This window comes from Eutrema salsugineum, unplaced genomic scaffold (assembly GCF_000478725.1).
Source record: "Eutrema salsugineum unplaced genomic scaffold, Eutsalg1_0 scaffold_4, whole genome shotgun sequence".
NCBI classification, from domain to species: domain Eukaryota; kingdom Viridiplantae; phylum Streptophyta; class Magnoliopsida; order Brassicales; family Brassicaceae; genus Eutrema; species Eutrema salsugineum.
The window spans coordinates 7,763,665-7,785,024 of record NW_006256686.1 but is presented as its reverse complement, the minus strand read 5'-3'; the positions used below and the strand labels follow the sequence as shown (position 1 = coordinate 7,785,024).

The following is a 21,360-nucleotide window of genomic DNA, read 5'->3' as shown; positions in this document are numbered from 1 at the left end:
ATTCTTCCAATTTTACTACTACGAGACTTTATTTCTTCAACTAGTCTACTCTTTTTTTCTCCAATTCTGATGATACCCACATCCAATACCCAAATTACATCTCCGAACTTAAAAAATGAGAGGAAAGAAATTTGAGAAAACATGAATTTGAATAGGAAAATTTCATAAAATTAAACAAAATTTAATTAAATATAATTTTTTTAAAATTCATCAAATATTCTCTATATAGATAACGAGAAATAGCTTGCAAAATCTCAGTGAAAAGCCCAATAATTAATCAAATCAGTTCAAAGGAACTTCCCTAATCATACATACCGTTTGAATTTCGTTGGTCTGTGTAATTAATCGATATTCAGTTGGGCTTTTATTTTTAAGCCCAACCCAACCTAATCTAAAAACACACGTGCCACGTTGGATTGAAATATCATAAGAAAAAAAAATTCAAACGGTCGAACAAACAAAACATGGGCCCTTATTTTTTCTCAACCGTTGGATTCATCTCGCGGTCACGATAGATAGATGAGAATATACACACATGTGATGTTTGTGAAAACAAGTGCTTCGATCTAGAAAATTCAAATTCTCGCCATTAACGGCTCTCTCTCTTTCTCTCCTTCTCTCTCCTTCCCTTCTTCCTCGTTGCTTTGCCCGAACAGAAGCAGATTTTCGCTCTTCCTCTCTTCTTCTCTAGAGATTCGAATTGATTTCAGAGAGAGATGAAGCACTTCATGATGCCAAGAAACGCTATCTTGCGGGAAATCGGAGAGCCGCAATCGCCGAACCCTAGCCTGACTAAATCAAAGTCCCAAAGAAAGCTGAGATCCGCGAAAGAGAATGCTCCACCTCCGGATCTGAACTCGCTGATGCCTGATTCTAGGTCATCTCCGGCGAAACTGAAGAGTCCACTGCCTCCGCGTCCGCCGTCGTCTAATCCTCTTAAACGGAAGCTCATCGCGGACGCTGCGTCGGAAAATGGAATCGCTGGGGTTTCAGACTCTGGTGTAAAGGTATTTTGAGCTTTCGATGTTTTTTTTTGTTGTTAATTGCTCAGAAATTGGAGATTGTCTAGGAAAATCCGTATTTTTAGAAGGTTTTAGTTTCATGTGATGTGAGGGAGACCTGAAATGTCACTTACAATTAGTTCGATTTCTCACAAGTGAAATGAAGGAGAAATGCAAGAGATTAACTAGCTGAATAACAAATGATTTTTGATAAATGGGACATTGTAGTGTTCAAGCTAATCTCGAAGTCGTTGCTGCTGCATATTCAACGATATTAATGTCACCTCACAAGATACTCAACTTGAGCCCTTGTCTCGTTTTTGTAGGTTATAGTCAGAATGAAGCCTCCAAGCAAAGGTGAGGAAGAGGAGATGATAGTAAAGAAGATTTCCAGCGATGCCCTCACAATTAATGAACATACTTTCACGTTTGATTCAATTGCTGACCCGGAGTCAACTCAGGTAAGAGTTTAGTGTCAATGGTTGAGGTGTCATTATACTATAGCATCACACGATTTAGATAGGCTAATTCCTTATCTTTCTTGTATTCTTTGCAGGATGAAATCTTTCAGCTTGTGGGAGCCCCTCTTGTAGAAAACTGTCTGGCTGGATTTAACAGTTCTGTTTTTGCCTATGGACAGGTTCTTATCATTTCTTCAAAGTGTTGCTTTAGGCTTGAATAGCAGTTTCTTAACCAGATGATTGTGATTTTAACTTCTGAACTTTTATCATGAAAACACTTTTCATCAGACTGGTAGTGGGAAAACGTATACCATGTGGGGTCCTGCAAACGGATTGTTGGAAGAGCACCTTAGTGGTGACCAAAGAGGTTTGACACCACGTGTCTTCGAGTTGCTCTTCGCTCGTATCAGTGAGGTGATGTTTGGTGTTTTTCTACTTTCAGTCCGTTTCATCTTGTTAAAGAGGCAGCATATTTAAAGGTTGTCTTTTGCTTGCAGGAGCAAGTGAAGCACGCTGAAAGGCAGCTCACTTACCAGTGCCGATGTTCTTTTCTTGAGGTTCGATGAGTAGATGCTACTTTAGTTTGTCGATGTGGTTGATGTTTTCATTTCTCAAAGCTTGATATTTGTGGTTCTCTTTTCCATCTTCCATTCAGATATACAACGAGCAAATAACAGATCTTTTGGATCCGAGCCAAAAGAACCTGATGGTAAAAAGAGCTTACAACTTTAACTTGATTTACATTTTAAGGAAAGAGAATATGTGTTCAATCTTTTTTAATTTATATTGTACCAGATTAGAGAAGATGTCAAGTCCGGTGTTTATGTTGAAAATCTGACTGAGGGCTATGTTAAAAACTTGAAGGATTTGTCACAACTTCTGATTAAGGTTTGTTACACCATTTCCTATCATGTTCCTCTTTGGAAAATAATCCCGTTCTATTCTTGATAGATTTCTGAAGTGATTGCTCAAACGTACATGTACACTTGGGTTTCAGCTTTGTTACCGATGCTATGCAAACTGAAATTTCAGAAATAACATGACTACAAAAGATCTTTATATAGCATGTCAACGTCTTGCACTGTTGACAGTCTGAGCTATTTTGTTGCTTTGAAATGAGTATCTTCAGTAGTAATGCTTGCATCTGAAACTGGCATCTGAAACTGGTGCAGGGCTTGGCTAACAGAAGGACTGGTGCAACAAGTGTAAATGCAGAGAGCTCAAGGTCACACTGTGTATTTACTTGTGTTGTTGAGTCCCACTGCAAGGTTGGCTGTTATCCTTTAATAAATTGTTAATGTTTATTGGCAACTGTAAGGTTTTTGAGAATAGGCTATGAGGCTTACTAGTCTAGCAATTATTTAGTTCATTGTTTATTATAATGTTATGGGGAATCGATATCTAATAGCATTTTCATGTAATAGAGTGCTGCAGATGGTCTAAGCAGCTTCAAAACAAGTAGAATAAATCTTGTTGATTTGGCTGGCTCCGAAAGACAAAAATCGACTGGTGCCGCAGGAGAACGTTTGAAGGAAGCTGGGAATATCAATCGATCACTTTCTCAACTTGGGTAAGATCAGAATAATTTTGTTGATCTGGCTGCTTGTTGATTGTTCTTTTCCAGTCAATAATGCATTTTGTTTATCGAGGGAATTTGAATTTTGATAACAAGGACCAAAACTAAGGGGAAAAGGAACAAAATTTGAAAAAATTGGTCGTAAACTTTTGACTTCTATGCCATATTTTTTTTTTATTGACATTTTACAGATGTGATTCTACGGAGTTTAAAACTGAGAAGAGTAGCTAAATGTTAACTGTACGAGTTTTTACCTGCAGGAATTTGATCAACATTCTCGCAGAAATTTCACAAACAGGGAAGCAAAGGCATATACCCTACAGAGATTCCAGGCTGACATTTCTATTACAGGAATCTCTTGGTGGGAATGCAAAGTTAGCTATGGTTTGTGCAGTTTCTCCCTCGCAAAGGTATTTAAATGGAGAACCTTTACCTTTCTACAAAATAATTTTACCCTCAACTTTTCTGCAAAATAAAATTGCATCCTAAACTGCAGTTGTAGAAGTGAAACCTTCAGCACCTTGAGATTTGCTCAGCGTGCAAAGTCGATACAGAACAAGGCTGTTGTCAATGAAGTAATGCAGGATGATGTAAATTTCTTGCGGGAAGTGATACGCCAGCTGAGGGTATGCATTCTTTTAGTTACCCTATTGATTATAAATACAATTATACAGATGTGAATGTAACTTCTAATGTAAAACTGTGCAGGAGGAACTGCAAAGGGTGAAGAATAATGGAAACAGCCCAACCAACCCAAACACAGCTTATACCACTTCCTGGAATGCGCGTAGAAGTATGAGTTTGTTAAGAAGCTTTGGCCTGAGTCATCCAAAGTCATTAGCCCATGGAGATGATGATGGGGATACTGAGATGGAAATTGATGAGGAGGCTGTTGAAAGGCTTTGCGCTCAGATAGGCTTGCAGTCATCTCCAACTGTCGAGGAGAACAATCAGGAGATGTGCAAAGTAGAGAGAATAAATTCATCCTTACAAACTGTGGCCCTGAAGGATGAAAATTACAGAAACTCCCACCTTAAATCATCTGATGGCCAATCTACAGGAAATCAGTTTCCGGAAGACACAGATGTTAATATGGAGGATGCAAGTTGCCAAACTGAGAATCATGAGACAGCGACTACTGATAATGTATTAACTGTGGCAGAAAGCGGCATCATCACAGATCAGATCAAAGCAACTGAGCAAACCATGGATCATAGTTCAACTGTAGAGCCTGCTTCAACAACCAACTCTCTTCATTCTTGTATTAGCGGCTCAAACCATGGCGATGCACCAAGCACGGCGGAGAATGTTCCATCATGTCAAGACTTAGTTCCTGACGCTCTTGTTTCTGCAATTGCATCAGTACCTGATACTTCAAATGATACAGAACACTTCTCAGTAAATCCTGTGTCACCTTGCCTCAGTATAGATCCAGTAAGTGCTTCTCCTGTACTAACCACTCCCACTGAGAGCGTCTCTCCTAAGATTAGAAGTAGTAGGAAAAGCTTGAGGACATCATCAATGTCCACCGCATCACAAAAAGATATTGACAGAGAGAACCAATCAACTACAGAAGTTTTGAAACCTTCTCCGGCTATGTCCAGTGAGGTGTTCAACCTATATAGTGCTTTGTCTACACATAAAAGTGAAGCTTGTCCTGTGCCTACTAAGCAATTGGCGGCTAGCCTCCACAGAGGCATGAAACTTCTTGACTCTTATCGCCAAAGTACCGCTCAAAGACGATCCACATTCGGGTTTTCCTACAAAGCTCTAGATTGCAAGCCTTCAACAGTTTTAAGTAAGGCTGATATAGGTGTGCAAACGTATCTCGAAGCAGATATAATAGCGGAAGAGAACCCAAAAGAAGTACTGTGCACTAAATGCAAATGCATAGCAGAATGCGATGCCCCAGAAACAAGTGACATTTCAAATCTCCAGTTAGTGCCGGTTGACAACTCAGAAGTTACAGAGAAGTCCAATTTCCAAGTTCCTAAAGTAAGCACTTCAATTATATTTTGCGTTGCGTTCTGCATTTGTAAAGTGTAACGATATGATGGAGTTTTCTTAACTTACAGGCAGTGGAAAAGGTTTTAGCAGGGTCTATCAGAAGAGAAATGGCCCTGGAAGAGTTCTGCACTAAGCAGGCTTCTGAAATATCACAGCTTAATCGGCTGGTATGTTCCTAGCTTATGTTTTGGTTTTGAAAGCTTTCTCTAGTTTCCACAAAGCAAGAGAACCTTTTTAACTGTCTCTAACAAATTAAACAGGTGCAACAGTACAAACATGAGAGAGAGTGCAATGCAATCATAGGACAAACAAGGGAGGACAAGATCGTTCGCCTTGAAAGCCTCATGGACGGAGTGTTATCTAAAGATGATTTCCTGGATGAAGAATTTGCATCTCTCATGCATGAGCATAAGGTAAATTTTTTTTGGTTTGCGTTGTTTAGAAGATTCTTGAATCGATGCAGAAAAGTTTCCTAACATACGTATAATGCTGCAGCTACTGAAGGACATGTATGAGAACCACCCTGAAGTATTGCAGACGAGGATTGAATTGAAAAGAGCGCAAGAAGAGCTCGAAAGTTCCAAAAACTTCTATGGTGATATGGGAGAAAGGGAAGTCTTATTGGAAGAGATTCAAGATTTAAAGGCGCATCTACATTGTTACACTGACACTTCTCTTACATCATCTCGGAAAAGAGCTTCACTGCTTAAGCTGACATACACCTGTGACCCTAATCAGGCTCCACCACTTAATACCATCCCTGAGTCAATGGACGAAAGTCCTGAGAAGACACTAGAGCAGGAAAGAGTTCGCTGGACTGAAGCGGAGAGCAACTGGATCTCTCTAGCTGAGGAATTAAGAAATGAGCTTGATACCAACAGGAAGCTAATGGAGAAGCAGAAGCGTGAGCTGGACACTGAGAAAAGATGCACAGAAGAGTTAACCGAAGCAATCCAGATGGCGATGCAAGGGCATGCACGGATGATTGAACAATACGCAGACCTGGAAGAGAAGCATATACAATTGCTCGCAAGACACAGGAGGATCCGAGAAGGAATCGACGATGTTAAGAAAGCAGCAGCTAAAGCAGGAGTCAAGGGAGCAGAGTCAAGATTCATAAACGCGCTTGCAGCAGAAATCTCAGCTTTAAAGGTGCAAAGAGAGAAGGAGGCACAATACTTCAGAGATGAGAACAAGAGTCTCCAGTCACAACTGAGAGACACAGCAGAAGCTGTTGAAGCAGCAGGGGAGTTACTTGTTCGACTTAAGGAAGCTGAAGAAGGATTGAAATTTGCACAGGTACATTTCTAAACATTTAAAGATCAAAACTATCATATGACTCTTAATTAAATCTCTCTGGCTTGTGTATTCGCAGAAACGGGCAATGGATGCAGAGTATGAAGCGTCAGAAGCATATAAACAGATTGATAAATTGAAGAGGAAAGACGAAACCGGAATCAGCACTCTTAACCAAGAAAATCACATTGCAGAGTCACACAATCCCATAGAGTCTTTGCAAGCTTCTATTAATGGCGATGCTATGGCTAAATATGATGAGCCAGTGGAACCATCATCAGCAAGTTCTGGTGATCAGCAATGGAGAGAAGAGTTCGAGCCATTTTACAAGAAAGACTCAGAGTTGTCAAAGCTCGTCGAGCCTTCTTGGTTCTCGGGATATGACCGGTGCAACATATAATTTCGTTTTGACAAACATTTTTTTCTGTAATGTGTATAGAAAAAAAAAACAAGACATTGTTTGAGGTCTGATCTGATTCTGTGAGATAGAGAACTAAAGTTTGCAAACCTCTCATTGTATTTCTTATATCCTACAAAATCAATTTACAATTTTACAATTATTGTATTCATCCATGTTTCATCTGAAAGATGTCTTTGTTAGATTCCCTTGTAAGAGAAATTGATTTATCAAATTAATAGATAAAAGCTCAGTGGAAACAAAAATATTGCAATGGGAAAATATAATAGATTTGAAGGCGGTTTCTGAAGGTAAGCTTCTCAGATCATTTCACGAACATAAATAAATCAGTATATAGATTTGCTATTTTACTTCAAAATTTTGTGATTAATTAGAGAAACCTTTTTTTCAAATTTCATATTTTTTCCTATGTATCTTCTTCGGAGTCAACTAACTCCTCACATCTACATTCCCAACTTTATATATATCCTTTTTTATACTCCCTCTGTATTTTTTTAAGTGTCGTTTTGGAGTTATGCACACAGATTAAGAAAACATTAATTGTATTAGTTTTTCAATATAAAAACATCATTAATTATCTATTTAAACACAATTCAACCAATAATAAAACAAATTACATAATAAAAATAATTGTAAAAAATAAAAAACTAATAAATATTGTATTGAAAACTGAAAACGACAACTAATTTAAAACAAACAGAATTTTCTAAAACGACAATTAATAAAAAACGGAGAGAATAGTAAATACGGATTTGTCAAGAGTTAACTTGTATTCGTTTTTGGGGTGCTTGTGACAAGTGATTACTGTGACTACTCCATTTACGGAAAATCTTTCGTCTCTGGGTCTTGTATTAATGTTTGGTTGTAAAAATAATACATCGTAATTTTTTCTATCTAGACACGTTTAAGTTTTTATTTTAACAACGGAGCAAACGAGTTACCAAAAGAAATGCTAGCTTCAGCATTTGCCCTAGATTTTAACAACAATCCGAATTTTAGAGGAACTAAAACGTGACGCGTGGAAATCTATTTCCTAAAGAAATTTGCAAGAAAATGTATTTCATGTACGCAAAAAGTTCAAATAATAATAAATATCCTTTTTTTTTTTTTGCATATGTTGTATGCATGTGCATTGCCTTAGCTATATATAAACGAATCAGATTGATGAAGCATTTTATATCTATCTAAAAAGTGAATACATCTATTATCTATAGAACACTCTCTACTCTCTTTCCTCAGCTTGAGAGAATAGTCGTCACTCCATTTAGACATTTACACTCTTCATGTAAGAAGATAGAAGAACATATTCTTAATTTATGTCGTAAATATTTGTTTTTATATAGAAATCGGAACCCCTTTCACTAGAGATTCACACAGTCATGAGGCCTAAACTGACACACATGAATACATACATGATCATGTTGTTAGTCTGAAATGGATGGTAGTCTGAAGTCTGATTGTTATGCCAGTTTTGTAATATGTTTGAAATAAGTAATAAAAACTTGATATGTTTTACCTGTCTTTCTGCAGATTTCAGGCTACGAGAAAAATATGGGATATAGAAGATGAACAAGAGAATGAAGAGTGGGGAGGTTCTGATAGTACAGTACGGTAACAACAAATCATGTTGGTGTCGTCTTGTATTAGCATGCATGAGGAATCTGTGAGGAATGTCTAAAGTGTGGAATGACCTGTGTGATTGACGATTGCAAAAGAGTGTATATAGAAAGGCTTGTGTGACCAGAAAGTATTTATGATAAATCATTTTGTTTTGAAATTCTATCAATATGTTATACTTTTTTAGAATACTAAAACAAATCTGCAGAAATAACCAAAATAAAAGTGAACTCAAAGCAAAACATAAGTGAATTATAAGCAAAAAAAAATGTAAGAAAACATAAATTACTCTAAACTGTAAATTTAGAAAATGATAGTTCTATTCTATGTGTGTAAACTATAAATTACGATTGATATGTTTAGTTGAGAATATAATAGATTTTTACACACAGAAAAGTGTCCAATGAGTTGAGTGTCTATAGTGTAATTTTAGTTTAGGAAAGTGTCTATAGGTGTAATTGTTTCATATATATATATAAGAAGTGAACAAATTTATTCTCGTTTCTTACAAGTTGAGCAAATAATACATAACAATTGTAAATAATACAGAGATGGTACAGAAAACGTTCTTGTCAGATTTTTTACATATTATGAAACGTTTTTTTTTTTTGTTTTTGTTCTGGGCTTCAGAAGAAATCAACAGAGGCACAAGCAAAGAAGAAGAACTGATAGTAAAACATTCATTCCCACATGTTTCACTCCGTACTCATCACTACTTGGTTTCTGTATGTACAGAGATATAATCATAACAAACACCTTTTTAATCAGAGCTTTATGGCTCAAGCTTCATCTGAAGTGTTGGCTCAGAACCTGAAAACATAAAAGATTAAAAGAAATTAGCATGAGAGACTGATTCTAAAAAATTTCACAATGGGACGATGGTTCTAATTTTTCTTACAGTTGTTGTTGCTCTGTTGCTGTATATCTCCAAAACCCATCTGAACAATGCTTTGCAGGTCATTTTCCCAGAATCCTGGTGTCTGAAATCAATCAGAAACACAAACGGATTAGAGAAAAGTTATACACCAAAAACGCAGTTTCTAGAATCTGACATTTAGCTAGTAAACTACCTCAGGTTGAACAAATCCATCACTCGAGTGGAATTGTGCGTCTGAGAATCTTGGCATATTCTTGCCAAGAGAATAGTATCCTGATGGAAGTCTTTGCTCTGAGCATGCTATTGCGTAAAGAGACTGCGTTAAAGACTCTCCCTGTTGAATCATCTACACATACAGATGCTCACATTATTGATACAGAACATTTCGATAAGAGCAACATTGAATCAAAGCTTGAAAAACAGAATATTTACCTCTGTGGATAAAGCAGCATTAGCATTGAACTCCATCCTTGGATTTATAGTAGCCAGCTTCATAGATAAGAACTGAAAGAAAACCGACCGCGAGTTTAAGATTTAAGAAATACTCAGCTCCAATTTCAAGAACATTTCGGATTTTACCTCGACTTGTCTCTGCAAGGACTGCACATAGTTTATAATTTCATCAAGCATGACAGCTTTCCCTGTAATCCGGTTGCAACCAGGGACCAGATCCTGAAGCAACGTCATTCTCTCGCTGATCTTTTCTCTTCTAGCCTAATACCAAACACACAGCAAAAAACATCAACAATTGTAAAATTTGAACTGAAACATCGACAACAAAACAGATCGGTTCTCAAAGGTGTTCGTACTCTTTCAGCGAGGCTGTGGCTATCCGTTGCTTGACCCCTTCTAGCTCTAACATGAATATAATCTTTGAGCGGCTCAGGAGGCTTAGCATCGTCCTTGTTCTCGCACTTCTCTATTCCGCTTTTACTGCTCCCAGCTTCATCCTGCTTGCTTCTCTTCCCAGCTTTGGATCCAACATTCTCTCCTGAAATCTGATCACAAATCCCAAATCAACCCGTTTCTCATCAGAGTTTTAAACATCCTCAAGAACATCAAGAACACACTAAAGGTCATGTTATAGATATAGTCTCCACAAAATACATAATGAATCAAGAAAGCTAGAGTTTCCTATAATAGTCTACACACAAAGCGTGTAAGAGAGGTGTTTGAATCAAGACCTTGGAATTGGAAGCTGTAAGAGACGATGAAGCTGGAGATTCCTTGCCATTTCCAGTGGGGATCGATTTTCTCTTCCTGGAGTTTGATTTCGTGGTTTGAGCAGCGGAAACCGAATCTGGATCCAACAACGAGCTATTGTTGCTCTCCTGCGTCGTTGGCTGCAACCCGAGAGCCCCGAATTCACGATCGGATCCGAATTGTCCTGGATACGGAGGGAATCGGATTCCTCCAGAGATCGGGAAATTCTCTGAGATCTGGGAATTGAGGGAGAAGGATTGTAGAGTCAATGGTGAAATCTCTTGAGGGTTGCAGAATCTTCCGAGGAAATCTCCGATGGTTCCTTCATTGCCATTGCCAAAGGGATCGCTCTGACCCAAAGGTAGGTAATTTAGGGTTTGTTCCGTTTGCTTGTCCATGTTCATCTAATAGAGCAGAGACTCACTATTTGTGACTACAAAATTGAGTGGAAATTTCAATAACTTCTCTGGGGAACTCTGAAGAAAGACTGAAACTTTCGCTGAAGCAAAAAAAGGGGAAAAGAGAAAGCTGCTTCTACATGGGAAATTGAGAGATTTTCCTGGAGAAAAATGAGATTTTTTGAAACACAACCAAATCGAGAAGTAGAAAAAAGACCAAACTTTTTGTTGTTTCTGTGTGATTCTTCGCAGACTCTAAACAAGTGACAGTGTTTTGCTTATACCCAGAAGAGAAAGAGACTGGATTTCCCAGGAAAATGTAAGCAAAACAAGCTATAACCAATTTTGGGTTTTTTAGTTTTCGTTAAAGCGGAAATGAGTCAGGATTTGCAGAAGCAGGAGAAAGAGAAAGAAAGAGGTTAGCAATTTAGAAACGAAGAAGAATGATTGATCAATCAAAGTGAGAAAGAGGAAAGAGAAGGCGGTGACTTTTTTACTGAACAAAGAGAGGGAAAGAAGCAGAAGTAGAAGAAGAAGGAGGTTAAGAGAAAATGACAAAAGAGAAAAGAAAGAGGGAAAGTAATGATAAGATATTTTTTAATTTTAATTAAAGAAAAATAAAAAAGAAAGAGTGAATTTTACAGTTCAAAAGGAGAAGAATCTTACGTGGGTTTATGTTAATGTGGGAACATTAGATGGTGAAAGTGGGTAGGCTGCTTAGGCTGGCCTCTGTAATCATTGGAGTGAGAGAAGAGAGAGAGAGCATGTGCATGGCAGAGACAGGAAAGTTGTGGGAGGGAGAAACAAACAAAAGGATAAAAAAGATTTTTATTATCATGTTTAATTATTCTTGGTTAAGAGACTAATTTAAAAAAAAAAAAGAAATAAGGAAGATACTTACCAAAACATGGAAATGTTGTCAGCTGTTTGTTTAATTTCAAAAAGTCAATAATTGACTTGAAGAAGGTTAGATCCTGAGTATGATGATGACTTATTTGTTGTTATTAATGATCTTGAATGTTTTGTATTCTGAGTTGTATGTAAATTTGTTTATAATGTGAACCAAAACAATTGAGTATAAACATATATTTTCATAGGTAGTTTGTGACATACAACATACAAATGAATTGCATTGCCTTTTTAGCTTTCTGAAGGACTAGTAGATCCCACTTGAAGTACATTTGCCTGTGCTGATAAAGAATCAAAGTACAGTGACCAAATGTTGAAAGAGATGCATAGAGCTAATTTTGTGGCCAAGAAGCAAATCTCTTAGGGGTTCTCATGGGACGCGTTCTAGTACTCGCTGAAGCGCTTTCTTGATTCCTTGTTGATCCAGAGACGTAGTCAAGTGTATCTCTTGCACCTGAATTATTGAATTAACAACGTTTTACATCAAATCAAACCAAGAACCAATCTGTAATATAAGCCACAAACGCATGAAAATAAGATTCAAGGGATAGCTACCTGTCTTCCAGCACGTGCAAGAAGAACAAACTTCCCTTCAGAAGGTGGTGTCTGCGAGAAATAGAGATGCAACGGATGAGAAAAATTTTTCACAACGTAGACAAAAAACAATAGTATATGCTTATTGGAATATCATGAAAAAACACAACTCACATTTGAGAGCCAAAGTTGAAGATCTTGTGAAACCACTCTTTTCTCAAATCCTTGCCGGTTGATTCTCACTGCTTCTATTCTGCAATGTTAGAGATAATTCATAGGAAATGAATATAAGGATTGATCAAAGATGTAGCTTTACACATTGAAACCAGTATGTTCTTTAATTTTTTAGATGGTTCTGCCTAAAACATAGAATCTAAACTAATGCAATCAACAATCTCCATCTAGTCAGGATTCACTTATTATTTGAGAAGATGCAATGCAGAGAGACTCATTAAGACTGAAATGGTAACTCCTAATCTTGTCTTTACCCGTCTTCCTGTAATAGCTCTTCAAGAATTGATTCCAGACCTGCAAGAGGTTCAATTGTATCGCCATTGTTAGAGCTTAGCGAAGGAGATCCCGCAGAGCTGTCCTGTAATAATATTCAGAATCTATTATACATCACACTAAGAACCAAACAAGAGAACAACAAAAAAACACATTTACAACATTGTTTTACCTTCAGAATCACTTTGTCCAATGTTTCAAGAAGAGGATCATCTTCTAGTTGTTTGATGGATAGTGTAATCCTTGATTTCTCTCTGCAATGAAACAACTCTTGAATTAAAAGATATGTATCATGTATGCATGACTAGTAAAAATGACCAAAATGAAGAAACTCACTTGTCAACATTCGTGACTATGACCCGAACTTCATCACCATCGCGTAGTACGTCTCTAACATCTTGAACATAATCCCACGATACTTCAGAGACATGCACTAGTCCGGTTAGATGATAAAGACCTATAATACCATCAATGTAACAAGTTCAGAAGAAGAAGAAGAAAGCAATCAAATGAAACTTTGGTTAATGCAAATACATACCATCATCGAAGCGCAAGTGGATAAAAGCACCATAGTCCTCAACAGAAGCTACTCTTCCGGTAAACACATCCCCAACGTTAACGTTTTGTGAATACTTTGGCCATAGTGCTAACTTCTCAGATAATATCAACTTTCTATTCTCCTCATCAGCTTGAACAACCTATACATATATATAGATTTTTTAACCTCAAAGCCAAATCGGTTTGTGTTTACAAAAGAAGAGAATTTTACCTTTACAGGAAGTTTTGAACCGACCAAAGTCTTAGCTATCTCATGAATGCTTTTCTGAGGCTCTTCAATGTAAGAAAACACAAACCGGTCAATGACACTTCTTCCAAAGAAATATTCTTGAAAAGAAGAGAGCTTTAGTTACCTTTACAAGAACGTGAAGGGCTTAATTGTGGATAAGGAAGAAAACCCACAAGAGAATGAAAACGAACAAGCAAGCCTCCACCATTAAAGCCTTCGACTTCACCTTCAAATGTCTCACCACTCTTACAATAAGCCTTTGCCGTTTTCCAATCGCTAGACATCTACTTCATTCGTCAATTACATCAAAAAAAAGTTACAACCTTTCTCACCATAAAATTCAGAAGTCGAAGGATTCAGAAGCAAAACAGAGAAGCATGAAAAACGCACCCGAGTGGATCCGGCATCGTCGGAGGTATCCCGGAGAAGAGAATTGGAGGCGGAAAGGACGGAGGATTGATCGGAATTCGTATCGGTATCGGCGGTGACGGAGCCTGAGAAGGATTTGACGACGCAGAGGAGAGAATTTCTATTTGAAGAAGAAGAAGAAGAAGAGGAGAGGAGTCTAAGAGGGCAAGAGAGAAAACAAGACTGTTGGTCGAATAGATGAGAGGAGAAAGAAACAGAGCCCAAATTAGCGCCGCCGAAAACCGCCATTGTTGCGCGGCAGAGCAAAAGCCGCGAAGAAGAAGATGGAGGTTGATAAGCGTTCATGGTAACGGATTTGGATAAGGAGAGAGAGAGGGAAAGTGAGAGACTAGAGATGAAGGTGACGTGGCACTTGTCAGCTCACAGAGAAGAGAGAAGTAAAGAGAAGAAGAGTCAAAGTACACACACGTGGTGGAGTCTAAGTGGTTGGTGTTGATAACAGTAAATGTGTCTAGAAACAGAGGATCATTATAGTTTTCGTTATTCTCAATCAAAAGGATCAATCTTTTTCGCAAAACCCTTCACTACTCTGGTTTAGCAATTTTCCCGAGAAAGATGAATTCAAACATTTTCCAGCAAAAGCAGCTAAATTTACAAGAATCCTTCTCTAATATTCATACCCAATGCTCCAATTTACTCAAGAACGTTTCGCAAACACTTAATCCTCTCTTCAATCACAAAACTGAGCATGAGCATCATCCCAACATCTTCTCTGCTCTCGATTCCTTGCGAGAACAAGCTAAACAAGCCCTTGATTCCGGATTCTCTCGCTTCACCTCCGTTTCCGGCTCTAAAAACGCACCCGTCTGGGCTAGAATCTCTGACGACGGCGCGAAGACCCATGTGGCGACGGCGGCTCCGATTCGGGGTGCGGGATTATCCGCCGAAGATATGGAGGAGAGATTGGCGGGAGTTCCTGTTTACGCGCTGAGCAATCCGAATGAGGAGTTTGTGTTGGTTTCAGGCACTTCCACTGGGAAATCTCTGGGTTTATTGTTCTGTAGAGAGGAAGATGCGGAGGCGCTTCTTAAACAGATGAAGATGATGGACCCTCGGATGAGGAAAGAAGGTTCCAAGGTTGTAGCTCTTGCTCTTAGCAAGGTAAAGCAATTCGATTTCCAAAATCAATTAGCTTTCTTTTTCTCGTACTTAGTTCACTGGTTTTTTTGCTTTTGTTGATTTTCGTGTGTTGTTGTTGTTTGTTGCAGGCGTTCCAGTTAAAAGTTAATGGTGTGGCATTTAGGTTGATCCCGGAGTCTACTCAAGTTAAAAATGCCCTCAAGGTATAGTTGATTTTCCATTAGAACATATCTTCTTGGATACTCAAAAAGCTTAGCCGCTTGTCACCATAGAGGGTACAGTTTCTGCACATTACTGAGAAACCTTGCTGTTAGTTTAGTAAGCAATTTAACTATACTAGGTGGTTTGTAATGGGTTTGAGGTCTGTTGATAGCTCAGCAACTATAGTTGAGTCGGTTAACTAGAGAGCTAACAGAAGGAGAGTGCATTATGGCTTGGTCTAGGGTTGGCTTGGGCTTATGAGAGTTTTGGGGTGCTGTAGAATTCACCCTAGGGTTCTATCTTTGGTTCTTTGATTCGGTTTTGTAGGGTTTTTGTTTGCAGCATGTAGGTTTTAAGGAAGTAATCTTGGTAGACCTTGTGTAATGAGATTGTGAAGTACCATTAATTATCTGAGAACAAGACTTGGCCTATAAGTCTTCCCTTCAGCATTTGGTTAGGCACAGTGCTTACATTATGAGTATATATACAGGAAAGGAAAACAGCTGGTTTCACTGATGACGACTTCCATGGTGTTCCAATTTTCCAGGTAATGTCCAAAAGAAAGAAACCAATGCTTTCAAAACTTATGACTTGGCTGTTTTTTTTTTTTTTTTTAAGTCGATCTATCTGACTGTTTCGCTTTAGTCAAAGAGCTTGATTCTACGGAGTGATAACAAGACTTTTCGCCCTGTTTTCTTCAGAAAGGTTGGTTATAACTTTCACGACCACGACATGTTCTTGTGTAGTTATCACTTTTGTCCATACATTAGTTACATTTAGCTGTAATGAGCTCTAACAGGAGGACTTGGAAAAATCCCTAATACGAGCTGCACGCCAACAGAACCGGCTTAACCCTGCTCTGAAACCGGGAGATATTCAGGTTTTTATTGTTATCTCATTTTATTCTCCCTATTGCTTGTTCAATCCATAATTTTCTCATCTCATATTGATGAAATGCATGAATTTTATATTCCAAAGGTTGCAGTTTTCGAAGAAATTGTCAAGGGGATGAAGGTAAGCAATCAAAGAGTATATATACCATAAAAGTTCTGTTGTGCATTTTTCATTTCTAGGTCCTATAAGAAATGACCTAGGAATCTGATTTTGAATCAAAATTGCAGGAAAGCGCGTCAAACTGGGACGACATTGTGTTTATACCGCCAGGTTTTGAGGTTTCAACTGAGCAAACCCAAGAGTAGGTGATATCCTTGGAGCATCGTAAAACCCTAAACCCCAGCTTTTGGGGTGCTCGTTGCTTCTCCATTTCTCCTGTTTTGCAGCTCTGTTTTTTTTTGTAGAACTCTGTTTTTCAGTTTCCTTATAACTCAGGTTGACGCTAGGTTGCAATATAGGCTGATTAAAGCCACTGAAGCCTCTAATCCCAAGTTCTTGTTCTCTTTTGTAAATTAGCCTCTCTTTTTTTCTTTCTTTTCTTGTTCATGTCTATTGTTAAATCTGAGCATACCAAGAAGGCAAGAACATTCATCTTATAGCCTTTAAGATAATATTTAGCACCTTGCCTACAAGTGCAGTTAGAAATTCAAAGCATGTGCTTCAAGATGAGTCTTGTTGTAACATGTTTAATGCACAACAATTTAACCTTGTTGAAGTGAATAAGCCCTTGAATCAGTTCTTGCATTCTCTGCATTTTGTTTCCTTTAGATTCTCCTTTAGCTCGCACTTAAACTTTCCTTTTGAATGAAAACCAACAAACCATCAATCTTCTTTTAACAGTGAGCTATATCTTATACCTTCTTGAACTGTGCATCTTTGAGCTAGACAAAATATAATTCTCTTTATAAGCAAAGCCATTCTCAGGTTCACATCATCACCATCGGATTAGTTTTTTTTTTCGATTTAAAACAAAATCAAAACTACATATACATCACTAAGAAGAAAGGAATGATAAAGATCAAATCATTAAATTAATCAAACAACCTTGTCTACAAAATAAAAACGAATAAAAAAAAGAGCTGGAAGAAACCACTAGCCTTATTGGATTGGAACCAAACTTGGAACATAATAAAAAATAAATGGCCAATGATAAATTGAATTTGAGAAGAATTCATATCTTGGAACAGGGGCTTCTGTGTAATACTTACCATCTTTTCCAATAACGTATACTTTGTAGCCACCACTAACCTTACAAAACAAAGCCACTCTCTTCTCCTCGTCGATTAAAAGACCCGTGCAAACAATAACATCATTGCAGGCAGTATGGTGTAAGTCCACTACAAAGGATTTGCTCCATGAAAAGTCTGTTTCTGTATCATCTTTCTTGGTCACCCAAATCCCCACCTCTGATGAATTATTGCTTTTGATTAGCACCGAGAGCTCTTCTTCCCTAACAACTGATAAAGCCCTATAGTCGCTATGATCAAGAGTCTGAGGAAGACTAAAACGTCTAAATCTCTTTATAGTAAAATCAAAACTGAGTACGAAGTAGTTGCCTATGTCATCACATGCAAGCCAGTAAGTATTCCCCTTCAAAGACACGCCACGGCTTCTTATTTTGAAGCTGTTATCACTGGGAGCATTGAGAGCCCTCCATGAATTAGAGGCAAACTCATAGATATCAAAACCAGAAACTCGGTTGTCTGTTCAGTCACATACCCAAATCCAACGCCTCATCAAGATTTTGTAACTACGGCAAGTTTGTTTGCTTTCGTATCCTAGAGCAAACCTAGAGTATGAAGGGGAATACCTAGTGGATTGTATCTTGTGATCACCAGTTTCGACTTGGATCCACCTGGTTTGCCCTAAACATGGATTACAAATACAAAGCAAGGGTTTATTGTCTGTGGTGGTGCATAACAACAAACCGTCGCAGTGACAAACATCAACTAAATTAACTTGTTTTGAATAAGGACGAGAATACTTTAGGTCAAGTGTGCTTTTGAAATTTATAGACGGAGGAACAACATTGAGATCGATGTTCATTGCATAAATCTTAGCTGCCTTCAACATGAGAACATGAGACTGCTTTGGAGCTTTAAGAAAGTGCTTCTCGGCGAATCTTCTGTCTTTGAATAAAGCGTTCCATCGTTTGCATGTAGTTCGTAGTCGTTTTAGAGATGTGGCCGGAACCCTATAGAGGATTTCCTCTACCAAATCCGATGGAAGATCAGACATCTTCATTGTTTCTCTCTTTGTGATCTGGTCACCCGAGGAAGAGGAAAGCGACTCGAGGGAGATCTCTTAAAGTAGAAGTTAGGGTTTTGATGATTGCCCCTCAACCGATCTTCCTACTTATGTTTTTTTTTTTTATAGTTTTCCCTTATGTGTTCTCTTTCCTTTTCCTCTGTACATGGATTCCGTTTATTTATTTTACTTCCAATTTTGTTTTCTTTCCAATTTACTTTTTTTTCTTAAAACAAAATGGAATTGGTTAGCTTACCATACATTCACAAAAACAACCAAAATTTGTTTAAATGTATAATAAAATAAAAGATAAATATACAATAATTAACATATATTGAAATCCGAATAAATGACAGTAAATAAAATGACAGAAACGTAGAGACGGCAACAACGTTTTCACACCATGTAAATGACAAGAGAGTAATGGCTACCCAACTCTATTTGACAAGAGAGTGAGAGACACTTGAAGTCCAGTGCTACCCAACAAGTTAACTGCAATGGTCACACTCACAGTAATGCCTATCCAACTCTATTTGGCTTGGGGAATTTTGACTTCAAATAGGGTTGGTAAAATATCTCATGCTCTGTGACTTGGTATTACAATGCTGTGTTTTAAGCTCTTCTAAAAATTGATTATTAATTGATTAAAAATAGCTTTTTCCATTATTGCATATATGCATTTGCATTTATTTCAGGAGCTACTTATGAAATTACTACATTCAGCTATATGATATGTCGAGCTATGTATTTTCAATCTCAATTATTTCACACGAAATTATTTGTTTTCCAGAACATTTACAGAAAATGAACTCTGATATTCTACACAAATTTGTAGCGTAAATGACAAGTCACGTCAAACAGGGAAATAAAGAGGGACACCTTCTTGCACACGCTTCCTGCGAAACCCGATTGTTAGAAAATAGATTGCCAATACAATTGCATAACATAGCTCGTTTAGAGACAAGAGCTTTGCAGAAATATCAGATCTGATTCGAATCTTTCCTAGACAAGAGCTTTGCAGAAATTCAAAAATTTCTTAGAAATCGTGAAAGTAGTCTACAAAGAGAAGAAGAGAGGAAAAAACACTTGAAAAATATTGTGATATTTTTATATAAAAAGAAGAAGAAACTATTTATTTGTTCAACTTAAACCACAAAAGAAAAATAAAGATACCAAAACAATTTGAATCCTTCATAATTCACTTGTCTTAAAGAAGATACAACACCAAAAAACTAGACTCATTTGATTAAACAAAATCCAAAATATCGACATAAAAAATTAAGAACAATCAGAAAATTAAGCTTTTCAAACTAAACAAAAACAAATATACCAAAAAGAAAGAGTTAAGCAATACATGAAACATCATTTAAGTTTTTTTAAAAGAATTTATAGTCACATTTCCCAAATTTTGAGGTCGTATTTATGTAACTTAAAAAAAATTAGATCATAGCTTAAGTTCAAATCAAAAAACTAAAAAAAAAAAACAAACGAACAACAAAGTAGATGAACCAATGCATATATGTGTATATAATACATACACACATATTGAATTTTTTAACCTAAACTTCCTAATACCATGAAATTAAAATATAACTTGCAATGGAAGCTATACAACATAATCATATATGTTCATAACGTAACCGACTTTGCGTCTCATACATCCTTGTTCTTTAAAGCTAGAAAAATTTTTTACATGTATATACATATTATCTAAAAAACTATTAGGAAAAAAATAAAGTTAGAGAAAAAAAATATAGACAAACTAATAATTAAGAGTTTTAAGGTAATACCTCAACTTCTGTCTTTCACTAAGAACCCATAAAAAACATGTAAAGAAAAGAATTCGGCTAAACCCTAGAACAAAAACTGAAAAACGAAAAACTAATATACGTAATAAATATGAAAGGGATCTGAAAGTCCTCACCAAATTATATTTTGCTTCTAAACGGCTGCTCTTTCTTTTATTTGTTTCATCCACATACCATAAAAATCAAAAATCAAAATATTAGTTCATACTAATTAAATACAATTAAAACAAAAAAAATAATAACAAAGAAATCAAGATCAATCTTATTGAAATAAGAAATAACAACAAAGCTAGATATTTATCGTATTGTAATAAGAAAAGAAAATATTAATAAACTAAACTAAACCGAAACGATGAAAAGAAAACTCAGTTAAACCTTAAAACATAAACAAAAATGAAAAGAGAACACGTAACAAATGTGAGAGTAGACACAAACAATATATATATATATATATATATATATATATGAATAGTTTTTTAGGCTTTAGAATTTTTTTATTATGATAAATATTGATATAACCAAATATTTTTTTGATTAACTGAATTTTTTTTCTCGATTTGTAAAAACAGATTTGGTAATATCCTTCTATTTAGTAAAGATTTTTCTATTTACAATGAGAAAACTTTTAGAAAACTTCCATTTTCAATAAAGACAAATAGAAAAGTAATATTTCTGTTTTCTAATCATGATGAAAAAACTTTTTTAAAACCTAGATTAATTAAATTAGAGAATTCTAAAAAAAATTGAAGCCGGAAAATCGAACCTGCCACAAAAGATAAAAAAAACTGTATATATAACCAATAGATTGACCTTTTTTTTTGGTTAACCAATCAATTTTTAGATATAGACTAGATTTTGTGTCCACGCTACGTGTGGATATTTTGTTGATAAAAATTATATACAATCAATTATATCTATGATGATATAAATTTTATATATTAGTGTTTTGATAATATATTAAAAATATATGATGTTCATATAATAATTTTAATGTAAATTGTGATGTTTTAACGGTTTTGTTTTTAATCTATATATGTCGTATTTCAAAAATGTGTTATTTTATCAAACACTTATAAGTTAATATATATACTCAAACTACCTAAAAAATTT

The 21,360-nt window shown here is 36.5% G+C and overlaps 4 protein-coding genes and 1 pseudogene across 4 annotated transcripts; 2 read left to right on the top strand and 3 right to left on the bottom strand.

The window, feature by feature from the left end:
- The first annotated feature begins 599 nt into the window (after window positions 1-599).
- On the top strand, window positions 600-6,895 carry LOC18013882 (kinesin-like protein KIN-12B). The gene is made up of 16 exons (XM_006418789.2): window positions 600-1,007; window positions 1,328-1,462; window positions 1,558-1,641; window positions 1,751-1,876; window positions 1,960-2,019; window positions 2,118-2,171; window positions 2,258-2,350; window positions 2,635-2,730; window positions 2,887-3,032; window positions 3,299-3,448; window positions 3,535-3,664; window positions 3,747-5,033; window positions 5,114-5,212; window positions 5,306-5,458; window positions 5,541-6,344; window positions 6,421-6,895. The coding sequence occupies exons 1-16, from the start codon at window positions 717-719 to the stop codon at window positions 6,739-6,741; spliced, it is 4,029 nt and encodes a 1,342-aa protein (XP_006418852.1). The 5' UTR covers window positions 600-716; the 3' UTR covers window positions 6,742-6,895.
- A 1,938-nt stretch (window positions 6,896-8,833) lies between these two features.
- On the bottom strand, window positions 8,834-11,366 carry LOC18013881 (transcription factor bHLH77). Its single transcript, XM_006418788.2, has 7 exons — window positions 10,438-11,366; window positions 10,063-10,251; window positions 9,833-9,967; window positions 9,686-9,757; window positions 9,447-9,599; window positions 9,275-9,356; window positions 8,834-9,186 (listed from the first exon to the last, which is right to left on the bottom strand). The coding sequence occupies exons 1-7, from the start codon at window positions 10,858-10,860 to the stop codon at window positions 9,149-9,151; spliced, it is 1,092 nt and encodes a 363-aa protein (XP_006418851.1). The 5' UTR covers window positions 10,861-11,366; the 3' UTR covers window positions 8,834-9,148.
- A 546-nt stretch (window positions 11,367-11,912) lies between these two features.
- On the bottom strand, window positions 11,913-14,321 carry LOC18013880 (30S ribosomal protein S1). The gene is made up of 10 exons (XM_006418787.2): window positions 13,982-14,321; window positions 13,716-13,875; window positions 13,574-13,635; window positions 13,343-13,502; window positions 13,141-13,261; window positions 12,977-13,058; window positions 12,786-12,889; window positions 12,472-12,550; window positions 12,319-12,369; window positions 11,913-12,217 (listed from the first exon to the last, which is right to left on the bottom strand). Exons 1-10 carry the CDS (start codon window positions 14,303-14,305, stop codon window positions 12,134-12,136), a joined length of 1,227 nt encoding a protein of 408 aa, XP_006418850.1. The 5' UTR covers window positions 14,306-14,321; the 3' UTR covers window positions 11,913-12,133.
- A 222-nt stretch (window positions 14,322-14,543) lies between these two features.
- Window positions 14,544-16,790, top strand: LOC18013885 (protein TIC 22-like, chloroplastic). The gene is made up of 7 exons (XM_006418786.2): window positions 14,544-15,121; window positions 15,229-15,303; window positions 15,792-15,848; window positions 15,947-16,006; window positions 16,101-16,181; window positions 16,280-16,315; window positions 16,423-16,790. Exons 1-7 carry the CDS (start codon window positions 14,576-14,578, stop codon window positions 16,498-16,500), a joined length of 933 nt encoding a protein of 310 aa, XP_006418849.1. The 5' UTR covers window positions 14,544-14,575; the 3' UTR covers window positions 16,501-16,790.
- Window positions 16,791-16,927: 137 nt separating this feature from the next.
- On the bottom strand, window positions 16,928-18,442 carry LOC18013884 (annotated as a pseudogene).
- Window positions 18,443-21,360: the final 2,918 nt, after the last annotated feature.

Coding starts and splice junctions, on each gene's coding strand:
- LOC18013882 (XM_006418789.2), top strand. CDS start 717: ATGAAGCACTTCATGATGCCAAGAAACGCTATCTTGCGGGAAATCGGA. Junction 2,020..2,117: donor GCCGATGTTCTTTTCTTGAG/GTTCGATGAGTA, acceptor TCTTCCATTCAG/ATATACAACGAGCAAATAAC. Junction 3,449..3,534: donor GCAGTTTCTCCCTCGCAAAG/GTATTTAAATGG, acceptor CCTAAACTGCAG/TTGTAGAAGTGAAACCTTCA.
- LOC18013880 (XM_006418787.2), bottom strand. CDS start 14,305: ATGAACGCTTATCAACCTCCATCTTCTTCTTCGCGGCTTTTGCTCTGC. Junction 13,876..13,981: donor ACGATGCCGGATCCACTCGG/GTGCGTTTTTCA, acceptor CGAATGAAGTAG/ATGTCTAGCGATTGGAAAAC. Junction 13,059..13,140: donor ATAGTCACGAATGTTGACAA/GTGAGTTTCTTC, acceptor GTTTCATTGCAG/AGAGAAATCAAGGATTACAC.
- LOC18013885 (XM_006418786.2), top strand. CDS start 14,576: ATGAATTCAAACATTTTCCAGCAAAAGCAGCTAAATTTACAAGAATCC. Junction 15,122..15,228: donor TAGCTCTTGCTCTTAGCAAG/GTAAAGCAATTC, acceptor TGTTTGTTGCAG/GCGTTCCAGTTAAAAGTTAA. Junction 16,182..16,279: donor TGAAACCGGGAGATATTCAG/GTTTTTATTGTT, acceptor TATATTCCAAAG/GTTGCAGTTTTCGAAGAAAT.
- LOC18013881 (XM_006418788.2), bottom strand. CDS start 10,860: ATGAACATGGACAAGCAAACGGAACAAACCCTAAATTACCTACCTTTG. Junction 9,600..9,685: donor ATGCTGCTTTATCCACAGAG/GTAAATATTCTG, acceptor CTGTATGTGTAG/ATGATTCAACAGGGAGAGTC. Junction 9,187..9,274: donor GCAACAGAGCAACAACAACT/GTAAGAAAAATT, acceptor TTATGTTTTCAG/GTTCTGAGCCAACACTTCAG.